At 40.3% G+C, this 11,974-nt stretch overlaps 2 protein-coding genes across 2 annotated transcripts in view; both read left to right on the top strand.

The window, feature by feature from the left end:
• The first annotated feature begins 1,291 nt into the window (after positions 1-1,291).
• ndufa12 (NADH:ubiquinone oxidoreductase subunit A12) lies at positions 1,292-4,305 on the top strand. Its single transcript, XM_039791122.1, has 4 exons — positions 1,292-1,422; positions 2,028-2,113; positions 3,013-3,100; positions 4,054-4,305. Exons 1-4 carry the CDS (start codon positions 1,334-1,336, stop codon positions 4,232-4,234), a joined length of 444 nt encoding a protein of 147 aa, XP_039647056.1. The 5' UTR covers positions 1,292-1,333; the 3' UTR covers positions 4,235-4,305.
• A 5,196-nt stretch (positions 4,306-9,501) lies between these two features.
• The window catches only part of tmcc3 (transmembrane and coiled-coil domain family 3), a 45,194-nt gene continuing 42,721 nt past the window's right edge, over positions 9,502-11,974 (top strand). Inside the window, exon 1 of the mRNA XM_039791826.1 lies at positions 9,502-9,907. Within this exon, the coding sequence (XP_039647760.1) occupies positions 9,863-9,907 (45 nt within the window). The 5' untranslated portion in view covers positions 9,502-9,862. The remainder of the gene's footprint in view (positions 9,908-11,974) is intronic.

Genomic DNA, 11,974 nt, shown 5'->3' with positions numbered 1-11,974 from the left:
AATGCATGTGGGAGGAAGTAGTTCAACTGTCATTTGCATCTATCGTCTGGGTCTCTCTTGGAGCAGGCGATCAAAGCACTGGTTTGTGTGATAAGACATTTTCTTTATGAGTGAGTCATGATGCCAGAGCTCTGAATTTTACTTTATACTCTATTTCCCCTCGAAACTTCCCCCTGAGCTGCAACACTTGATGTTAGATCCATCCTCTTAGGCAGTAGAGCATGTGTCAAACTCAAGGCCCCCGGGCCGAACCCGGCCCCTGGCAGGTTTTGATCCGGCCCGCAGATCAATTTAAGTTCAAAAAGACAGGAAACTGTTTTTCAAACGGCAACTACACGACACTTTGGTAGATTTGCCGACTTTGGGACTCCCAGACATTTCCACAGAAGCAGAGAGTTTTGAAATTCAAGCTGGGAAACAGGTTGCTGTGAGTCGACTTTTAAAATGTAATCTTTGTTTTGCTTGATTTGCTAAATTCTAAGATTTCTAAGGAACTATTTGCTGCCTTTTAAGGGCTTTATGTGGACCAAGCTGTAAGTGAGAAGACTATATGAGACATGGAATAATACAGTCAAAGATATTTGACAATTTTTTCGAAATGTCTGGCCCTTGATGCGATTCTCCTTTTCCAGTGTGGCCCTTAGTGAAGTTGAGTTTGACACCCCTGCGGGATGTAGCCCGTTGAGAAACTGTCCTTTAATTTAAAAGAGTTCAAGTCTGTGTCAGGAACCATCGGCTCTGCTGCTGCAGAATACTCCAGAATTGCTTTCTGATTTACTTTTTCATTTACCATTCATTCATGTTTGATGTGTGAAGGATTTGAAATTATATGGAAGCTTATTACAAAAGGCTGCTTCTCTATAGTTTGACAGCTTTTAATATCTAGGCATTTGTAATGGTAATTTTCCACCTGTTATGCATCTTTTGTGTGTGCGCGTGCGTGTGTGTTTTTTTTATGTCTTGTGTTTTTTTCCCGGGTTTTGTGAGTTATATATTTCAGCTATATTTTACCTGTATTTTAATTATAAGTGTGTCTTCTGTGCATAAAGTCAATTGGCTGTGAGATATAATATATATAAGAGATAAGATATATGTTATTGTCCTGCAGGGCAATTTTGGCTAATATAGTGTTTAACATTAAATTAGTTTTTAAATAGTAACTTATGCTTAGTTATAATAGTATAAGTTATATTATTAATATTATTATAAGTTACCATACACACCTTTTTTATTTTTATCTGTATGTGGAACTAAATGTTGACAGGCTGGTTGGTGATACTCGATCCTGTTTTTAACGCACAACAGTCCGTCTCGGTAATTCTTCCGTCGCAAGATGGCGGAGTATGCGAACCTCGTCCGAAGGGCTTTGGGGCAAATAGGAGGTCATGGTGGAGTCCGAGGTTTTCTAACTCAGTTTTTCAGGTCAGTTTATCCCACAGCTTGTATTGTCTACAATGAGCCACTGTTGAGGACTGTGAGAGCTTTATAAACATGTGTGACCCCGGGTGTTTCTGTTCAGAGCAGAGTTAGCATGTTGACAGCTAACTTTAAACCAGCCAGCTAACCGAATCTGGACCGAAGGTCTGGACCTACAAGCAGACGTGAAATGACGACAAACATTTAAAATAGCTGTGAAACGTTTGACACAGATACATTACTTTAGCTGGTGTATTAACAGAATGTTACAATGCCAAACTCCATAAAAAAATTTCCACAATTTAAGTGTGGGTTCAGCAGCACCAGTTCTCTCGCTTAAACTTCCTATCACGACTGAGGAAAAATTAAGGAACTGACGTTACTGATAAATGCGGCTCACAAGTTGGTCACTAACTAAACTGTGTTTATTTGAGCAACGTCTCAGTTTCTGCAATTGGTTCATCGTGTCTGTTTTTTGCAAAGGCAAATGTTGGAAAAGATGACTTTTTGTAACACAGACCTGCCTCTCTGAGTGTGTGTGCGTCTTTTTTGAAGCGTGCTGTAACTCGATAGAAAAGTGGACAACCTGACTATCATCATTTCATTGACAGGGTGAATGATGTGAAGACAGGAGCCCTGGTTGGCGTGGATAAATATGGAAACAAATACTATGAGGACAGCAAGCACTACTTCTTTGGTGAGTCGAGTTTCTTCCAGTGTGCACGTGCTTTACATTTGCATCAAAAATATGGTGGTTTTCAGGAGGATTTTGCAGATTTGGGTGCTGTTTTATCACTGTCTTATAGGGCTGGGTGATATGGAGAAAATCAGATATCACGATATTCTTGACCAAATACCTCAATATCGATATCCTAGGGTTGACAACTGGTGCCCTAACAAAATATCTTCACACTTAGATTTTAGATAAATAATCATAAGTAATGTGGATATAACGTCTAAGTGGGGAAAAGGCAAATAATAGAACAGCTAGAACAGTCTGGTAGGTTCAGAAAAGTACATCACTTTACTGTAATGCAGCCTTTAAAACCAGGAAAAGACAACACTTACGTCATATCACGATATTACGATATCCAAAATCTAATACGATATCTAGTCTCAAAACAAGTAAAGGATCATCTAAGGGCCCTAAGACTGTAACTACATTTTTGTACTTAGTTTATGTATAGGAATATTGATATGTAAACAAAGATGTTGTAAGATTGAATTTTTTCTATATTCTGTTCTTATGTATTTATTGTGATATTATATAGTACTATTAAAATACATGGAAAGGAATATGTATATCTATATATGCAAGGAAAAGAATACTAGCTATACTGCTCTTATTTTTATATTATATGACTGTTTTGTCTGAAAATGTCTTATTTTTTATAGTTTTGTTTGTTTTGTCTGAAAATGTAGTTTTATGTTTTGTGTGGACTCCAGGAAGAGTAGCTGATGTTCTGCATCAGCTAATGGGGATCCTAATAAAATCAAATCATATCACGATATCGATATAATATTGATATATTGCCCAGCCCTACTGTCTTATACCAAATATGTTGTCTGTGTCAAAAATGTTTTTTTTTTTTTCAGGACGTCACCGCTGGGTGATCTACACCACAGAGATGAACGGAAAGAACACCATGTGGGAGGTGGACGGCAGCATGGTTCCAGCTGAATGGTACGACATGCAGTTTGTTGTAGCATTAATGCAAGCAAGGACCATTTGGGCTAAAACTCTTCATGTTTCTGGGCAAAATTTGGAATGCACACTATTCACCTTAAACACGTTTTTTAGGTCCTAGTAGAACTAATAAAAAAAAAAAATCCCCATTGTAGTAATCCTCTTTTATACATACATTATGATAATGCATGAATAAAAAACTTGAACTGAGGTTTAGTTTTTGAAAAATGACTTAAAAACATTAAAGTGCTCATATTATGCTTTTGGCTTTTTCCGTTTCTTTTATTGTGTTATATATCTTTTTTTGCATGTTATAGGTTTACAAAGTGAAAAAGTCCAAAGTCCACCCAAAGGGACTTAGCATCTCCAACAGAAAACACTGTTCACCAACTGCTCCAAACAGCTCTATTGTAGTCCAGCCTTTACTTCAGAGACAAACGGGCGTCACTTTGTAACACGTTATAATGCTCACCTAGCTGCTAGCGGGGCACGCCCTAATACTCTGCAACTGACTGGCTAGTAGTCCTTACCTAGGTACTGTCAGGGCACGCCCTCATACTCTGCTGCTGACTGGCTAGTCCTTACCTAGGTACTGTCAGGGCACGCCCTCATACTCTGCTGCTGACTGGCTAGTAGTCCTTACCTAGCTACTGCTCATGTGAGACTCCCAACAAAGATGGAACAGAAGTGCGATGCCTCACTCTGTAGCTCAAACAGAGCGCTCAACGCACAGGGTGAAAAGAGGAGCTGCAGCAATGTGCAGTACAACAAAAATATGGTGTTTTTTGAAAATGAAACCATGTAAACCTATTCTGATATAACCTCTAAATACAATTATCAACCTGAAAATGAGCATAATATGAGCACTTTAACTGTTTTTGTTGTTGTTCTACTGTACTGTCTTGGCGCTGTAATGTAAGCCAGCTACCTTCTTCCTGTTCACTCTTCAGGCATCGTTGGCTGCACTGTATGACCGACGACCCTCCCACCACACACCCACCAGAGCCAAAGAAGTTCCTGGCTGAGGTCCACCAGTTCAACGTGAGTGGCAGCTCACAGCAGTACGTGCCCTACTCCACCACCCGCAAGAAGATCCACGAGTGGGTTCCACCCAAAGCTGGAGCTCAGTGAACTGCTTTACTGCGTATTTGTAAATTATGGTATCCTGCCAACATGTCCTAAATAAAATCTCTAAACAGACATTTATGATGGGTGTGGCGGTCCTTACAATTTGACAATAGCAATGTTCCCCACAGGTTGAAAACATTTCCATTTGATGGAATGGTGCAGCCATTAAAAACACTTTCACTCTCTTTAGAAAGCTTCAATGAAGAGCTGGAACAGGATGTACAGTATGTTTTGCTTTTCTCTCATCATTTTAAATCCCCTTACACTTCAACAGAATTTCCATACATGTTTTTTAAGGGAATTTGTCACTGTTAGAACTCAAAGAAAAATCTAATGCTAGGTCGACTGCCCAGATAAATTCACGAGACTTTTTTATGTAAAAAAAAAAATGCAATTGCATTCCTGTGAAAAAACGTCTGCCTTTCACTCAACCGGGGCCTTCGTCAAGTTTTTTTTTACCTTCTTAGAACACCCTGACAAATCCTGTGTTCAGAAATATCAGTTGGTGTTACCAAGTTGTTTTTTAACATTTGGTCCGACCTTACTTGAGCCTGACCTAGTTGGCTATAAGGCTGTGACTAACGATAAATCTACCAGTAGTTTTCTCGAATGAGCAATATCATGTATAGTAAAAAAAAATTCCGTTATCATTTACTGTACCAGATCCAAAAGATAACGAGGAGATATGACATTTTCTATCATATTTGATAAACAATAGCATCCAATAATCACATTTGAGAAGTTGTAATCAGAGAATGTTTGACCTTTTTGCGAACGACAAACAATTCATCGATTATAAAAATATCTGGCTACTAATTGACTAATTGACTAATCGTTTAAGCCCCAGGCGGGTGGTGAAGTAGCAACAACAACACTTGTTAGCAGAGACTGTGTAACAGTGAGCTTACAGCACTGTGTCTCTGTTACGAGTTAATCGCTGCAGGATTATGCTGAGCCGAAGGAAAGTTGCAGCATGCAGCATTTGACATGGAGGTGTGCAGAGATTCTCCAGAGCTGACCGGTCAGACTGTGTGAAAGTGACTGGACAAACAACGCACACTCATGCTGACTCAGTGCCAGAGTCCCTTTGAAACTCCAACTAGGAGCAGAACAAGAGGTTTGTGTGCTTGTTTATTATTTCCACTTTTTGAATATTATAGGTACCTGTAGATATTTGAGCCATTTTTCACCTGTTACTTTATGTTAAATTAGGTACACTGAGATAAAACATATGCTGTCTAATACAACGGTCCTGCAATAAATCCTACTTTTATGAAGGTTTGGTTTTGATTTGGACCTGTTAAAGAGAGGGGCGAATTTAACTCTATGGTAATGTTGGAGGATGTAGTTTGTGGTGCTGTTAAATTAATATTAGGTGCCCCTACTATTTAGTCCCACCTGTTTATATCAATGAGGTTAGAGTAAATAACAGAACTACTTCTCAACAAGACAAAACGTTAAATCAACATTGTTTTAAAACAATTTGAACAAAACCTGAACATTATAACCTTCATGAAGGGAGGACTTATTGTAGAACTATTGTTCAGACTAGTATTTAGCTCTATTAAACTGTCAATATATCTGCATAGATTAAGATTTTTTTCAATAAGGGAGAATAAGTAGTTAGATGACATTTTTTTTACGTAAATAAACTTGTAAATGTCTTAAAAAGTACCTGGAGGTGAACTTTAATCTCATTTGTGTGTGTTATGTATCCAAAATAAATTAAATATACATTTCCAACGGCTGTAACCATAGACAGTATATAAGAAGGCTGTAATCATAGATATCTATGGCTGTAACACTTTGCTATTTGCGTTTCCTAGGATGGCAAAGCATGACCCGCCTTACTCTGCCTTACGATGCCTCTGATTGGCGTACCCTTGTATTCTTATAACCAATATCACTCCTCATTCCTGGACCTAACCAATCCAACCAACGGAGGCAACGAGTACTAGCCAATCAGAGACAGAGTAGGGCAGGTCATGTTTTGGCCATCCTAGGAAACGCAGATTAGCGAACATCCTGATCCTGAAGCTTTCATCTAGCGCCATCATCAGGTCCAAATTTAAAATTTTACTTTAGTTTATGACCAAATATCTGCAAATCTTATGACATTCCCATCAGCATTCGCTGTACTTTGTGTCCAGTGCTAATTAGCAAATTGTAGCATGCTAACAGAAGACGAAGAACATAGTAGCCACTTTATTGGCTTTATTGTGCTAAACGATTGGTATTGTATTATGCTAATACTTAGTAGTACTTTTACTCAAGTAAAATTTGAATACATGACTTTTACTTGTAACATTATTTGTGCTAGAGCTGGGCAATATATCGATATTCTATCGATATCGTGATATGAGACTAGATATCGTCTTAGATTTTGGATATCGTAATATGGCATAAGTGTTGTCTTTTCCTGGTTTTAAAGGCTGCATAACAGTAAAGTGATGTACTTTTCTGAACTTACCAGACTGTGGTAACTGTTCTATGATTTGCCTTTATCCACTTAGTCATTATATCCACATTACTGATGGTTATTTATCAAAAATCTCATTGTGTAAATATTTTTTGAAAGCACCAATAGTCAACATTACAATATCGTTGCGGGATCAATATCGAGGTATTTGGTCAAAAATATCATCATATTTGATTTTCTTCATATCGCCCAGCCCTAATTTGTGCTATTTCTGCTACTTCTTAACATTTGTGTTTAGGTAGTTGAGACATTAATTGACTTTCTAGTTTCAGGGATCTGGAGCTGTTAAATGAGGAGATTCACTGTTCCATCACTTTTACCTCGAGGGGATTGTTGGGAGGAAGAAGAAGAAGAAGAAAAAGAAGAAAGTCATCTCAATGTAAGCTTCAGCACCATAGACATACTGTATAAAACAGTTCAGCACACACGTGTCTGTAATAGTGTTGCATATCCAAGAGGGGGCATTGTTCCTTTTCATTTAGACTATGTCTTGTGAGTCAGCCCTGTTACTGTATCAGTGCAAGATCAGCAAGACAATGAAAAGGGCTTTTGGAATCTGCTTGAGTCAGAATATTAGTGTACAACAAACCTCTCTCGTCTATATTTAGTAAACAGTTAGAGAGTGGAGGCAGGCATTGTCTCTATACGTTGAAATGAATTAAGAAGAATGAGCCGGACATGCTTTGACAGATGACAATAAGCCTGAGTGGCATTTAAATGAGCCGATAGCTGATAGCTATTGTCTGATTCATCCTCTGAAAAATGGAGCACATGATCTCTCCCAGCCTTCATAAGTGCTGATGCAGCAGTATAGTGAAGCTGCTGCTAGTGATGCCAGCAGGGCACCAGGAAGAGGCTAAAGAGGGTCGTCTTGATGTCCAGGCACACTCCATGTCGGCCCTCTTTTCCTCTTCCATCTCCCCTCCTGCCAATTGTCATATCCGTCGTCTGTATTCATAGTCCGTCAACTCCCCTTCTTTGATCCTCCATCTCCTCTCTTTAACATCACTGTCTTTTGCTTTTTTTTCTTCCCTCCTCGTCCTCTCTTCTTGCATCATTCATGCCCAACTTCCTCCCCATGCGTGGATTTGAGTGTGATATACTTGATGATCTAGGCTTCCATTTTTATCTCTAATTCTCCGAATGTTAGCTGTGCTTAATGGGTCAGAGTCGGAGCCTTGGGTCTTTTATTTTTTAAGCCTCCCTCTTAGCATTTTGGCTGTAAAAATACCCACGTCCCAGTTCTGGCCTCTTCCCATGTGTGTTTCCGCACACGAGAGGGATAAACTCAGAGCTAGATGGGAAGAAAAAGTCAAGCTTAAGCTGTCAAGATTTTTTGAATTTTGTCTCAAACTTTTATGCTGTTGTTTTGTGGACTGTAATCCTCAGGGTTCACCTGTCCATCGTCGTGACCTCCAGTGCAGAACAAATTATATTTATTAGGAAACAACCCTTTTTCATGACAGGCATTTTGACATCTCCCAGCAAGAAAAGTGCAGGTATAACTAATTAAGTTAATTAAAGCTGTAGTGCGTAGGAGCGTCCTCTAGCTCACCCAGTAAGAGCATTCGCCCCATCGGTTTGAATCCGACCTGCTGCCCTTTGCTTCGTGTCATCCCCCATCTCGCTCGCGCTTTCCTATCTATCCTCTGTCACTATATAATAAAGGGAAAAAGCCCCCAAAAAATAATAGATAGCTATAGTGTGTAGTTTCTGTCGCCCCCATGAGGAATTCTAAGTAATGACAACAACACTGTCGGCGCGTCCACATGATACAAGCCTTCCGTGATTGCGCACAGCCCCCACCCCCCTCCTCCACACAGTTGCTAGTAACCAAGGAGGACACGGAGGATTAAAAAAACATGACGGACTCTTCAGAAGAGGTCATTATCTTCACTCGAGTTTCTGCGCGCGAAAGTCACCGGACGACACAGTCTTCTAAACATAGTCATACTGAGAAATCCAGAGAGAGTTGTGTGGAGCTGATAGTCTTCATTAGCTTTGTAGCAACTCAATTGGCAATGGCTTGAATGTAACGGACGATTAAAGCCGGATTACTATCTATCTATCTATCTATCTATCTATCTATCTATCTATCTATTCTATCTATCTATCTATCTATCTATCTATCTATCTATCTATCTATCTATCTATCAATCTGTCTATCTTTCTATCACTAGAAAATCTAAACCATACTCAAACAAGTCTGACTAGATTTTAAATCTAAATATAAGATTATCTCACTAATTTAGAAATAGTATAGTTGTATTGTTAGTTGTGGGGTCTTCAGTGGAATTGATGAATAAAACCATTATGCTTTAGTTTGGCTCGATGACAAGAAAACATTGAGCCTGCTCCCGCTCCCACTTGTAAAGTACACCTTTGGGCATGAGTGGGAGTCGGTGCAGAGTCCAGCCTCGGTCTCACGCATGCACACATACACACACACACACACACACACACACACACACACACACACACACACACACACACACACACACACACACACACAGGCTGTTATCTGGCTTTGCAGTCCTGCGGAGTGCGTTCACCCCTCAGGGAGTGACTCTGGCAGGATATTCCTGCACTAACTTAACGTCCCCACACTCATTCATTCCCTTAAAATCTCTCCCCTTCCTCCCTCCTCCCCACCCTCTCTCTCTCTCTCTCTCCGTCACCTGCTCTCTATCCTCTGTCTGCCTGCTCCCTCCCTCCTGATTGGCAGCTGAGGTTGTTGTTACTGTGGCGAAGCGTGCCCGGGCCAGTGGAGGGTGACTGATAGAGATCAAAATATTTTCGGCTCGGGCTGCTTCATTCCTTTTAAGGTGGTCTTTTCCCAAGTGTGTGAGAACGGCACAGAACAGGACGGCTTGGGAGCGCACCCCAGGACGAGGCAACGTAGTGCAGGGTGGGATTTTAGGTGCACAGGGAGCCGCTGGTTTGAGCCTGATAGCTGCCTACACAGGAAGCAAAAATATTTCACAATAAGAGGGTTGCACACACGCGACCAGACAGGCACACACACACATACTGCTCCTCCTCCCTCAGAGGGCTACAACTTCAAAGAGACAGACAGAGCTCTCAGATGTGCAGGGGTCTTCTGAAGCTGCTGTGGCATGCACTTTGACCTCAGGCTGTGAGGAAGAGGAGGCATGAGGAAGAACTACAGCGCTATTCCGCTCATCTATCTGACAGAGGTAGCGTTTGCACTTGTTACGACTAAACTATTTGACTTTGACTTTCTTGTTTGTTCGATGTGATAGATAGTATAGATAGATAGACGATAGAACAGTGATAGAAGTGAATCACTTCTCTTGCTGGTTACATACAGTAGGGTCAAATGAAGTCAGTTACAGAGTCACATGTGATCAGAAGTGCATTATTGCCCTTATGACTCAACATTTACGTGGCTCACATGAGAAGCTGTGAGATAGAAAACCTTTTTTGTTTACCACTGAAATGGTCTCTGTTACATACCAAGATTCTACATTGGTATAGCTTCCCAGGCTGTCTGTTCTTGGTATAGCTTGCTCTGATTAGATAATAGATTTTAAAGGCAGGACTATAAAGAAGGACATTGATGTTATATGGTTTTGTTCATTACAGCCATGTAGCTAAATGAGTTATTTTGTGTTTTGCGACCAGAGATGATCATGGAAGTTGTTTTTTTAATAGTTGAAGGTTGAAGTCAGGCAAGTTTCATCACGTTTGTGTCTGTGTGTAAATCATGTGATTGGCCTTTGCTGCTCGAGTAACATCTGAGGAATGTGTATAGCAAGCCGTATATCATGCAAGCACCTCTTAAATTGCAGAGCTTGTTTTCATTTTCTCTCTCTTTCTCGCTTATCCCTGAAGTTTCTCCGTCTTGGCTTTGAGGTGCTCGAGCGGTCACATTTGCGTTCCTCCTGTCTTTATCGGTCTATCACAATCCCAGCTGCTCTGTCAAAATGTCTGGTTGTTGCCCTTTGTGGCTTAAAAAAGAGAGGCATCCCTGAGCCAATCCCTCGATGTTCGCTGTGCTTTGGGCTTCCCTGACGCTGTGTGTTTTTGTGCGTGCATGCATTTTGTGCCTCTGTCTGCCAGTTTATGCACAACAAAATGCCATAAAAATGTTATGTAACCGTTCCAGTATAATGGGGCTCTTCCTGTCAAGCCAACAGCCTTCGCCAGTTCACAAACAAGGAAATACAGTAGTAGAAGGTAGATGCAGCAGGACGTTGCTTTTTTTATGGCTCCCCAGTTTGTTTCCACACTCCTCAAGTTCTCAGCTCTGCAGAAGAGTCCTGCAACAAGTCGCAGTGTTTTCACAGCTACTGCACTCCTAATATGTTGTCAAATCCTCTGTGTACAGTATAGCCTTAGAAATGCCCTCCAACTGTTTACTGTGGTAACTTCCATCCGTTTACCATGGTAACCATCACAGTGTCTCAGACACTCAGTACTCAAAGACCTCGGTCGAAGCTCTGCTTTTATTGCCGTCCTGTTCTCTCTTGTTAAGCTGTTTGTGTTTATACCATAATAGAGGACATCACAGTGTAACGTGTCAACAACACATTTATCTCGCTAATATGGCTCATTGAGCAGCTGTTTCTGTTCTTGTGCTTTTAACCTTACAAGCTCTCAGGAAAGAAATGATGCAGTGGAAAGACATTTTGCAGGTTCTCGCCACTTCGTTTAAGATAGGATTGAAACAGGGGTAGGGGATATGATGATATATAAAATGACATGGTAGCTATCCCTCATCACCTCTCTGAGTATTAGGCCATTATTGCAATGTCGCAAAGCACTAAGGAGGGCTCTATTTGGCCCAAAATATCTCAACAACTACTGTATGGATTGTCATGAAATCTTGTACAGACATTCATGTTCCCCAGAGGATGAATCCTGCTGACTTTGACTTTTCCACTAGTGCCATTATCAGGTCAAAATTTGTATTTGTCCAATACTTTTATGAAAATGTACTATAATAAGTATATCTAATGATATCATGTTTTTTTGTCCATATTGGCCATCCTGAAACCAAAATGTTAAGTAGGATTTAGTTTAGGTTATGTTAAAGTGCTCATATTATGCTCATTTTCAGGTCCATAATTGTATTTAGAGGTTATATCAAAATAGGTTTACATGGTTTAATTTTCAAATTTTTGCTGTACTGCACATTGCTGCAGATCCTCTTTTCACCCTGTGTGTTGAGCTCTCCGTTTTAGCTACAGAGTGAGACATCACACTTCGGTTCCAGCAAATTGTACTTCCCCAGTGCTTTC

This window comes from Perca fluviatilis, chromosome 23 (assembly GCF_010015445.1).
Source record: "Perca fluviatilis chromosome 23, GENO_Pfluv_1.0, whole genome shotgun sequence".
Lineage (NCBI taxonomy): Eukaryota > Metazoa > Chordata > Actinopteri > Perciformes > Percidae > Perca > Perca fluviatilis.
The sequence above is the reverse complement of the archived record's forward strand: the minus strand, read 5'-3'. Positions and strand labels throughout refer to the sequence as shown.

Coding starts and splice junctions, on each gene's coding strand:
- ndufa12 (XM_039791122.1), top strand. CDS start 1,334: ATGGCGGAGTATGCGAACCTCGTCCGAAGGGCTTTGGGGCAAATAGGA. Junction 2,114..3,012: donor CAGCAAGCACTACTTCTTTG/GTGAGTCGAGTT, acceptor TTTTTTTTTCAG/GACGTCACCGCTGGGTGATC. Junction 3,101..4,053: donor AGCATGGTTCCAGCTGAATG/GTACGACATGCA, acceptor TTCACTCTTCAG/GCATCGTTGGCTGCACTGTA.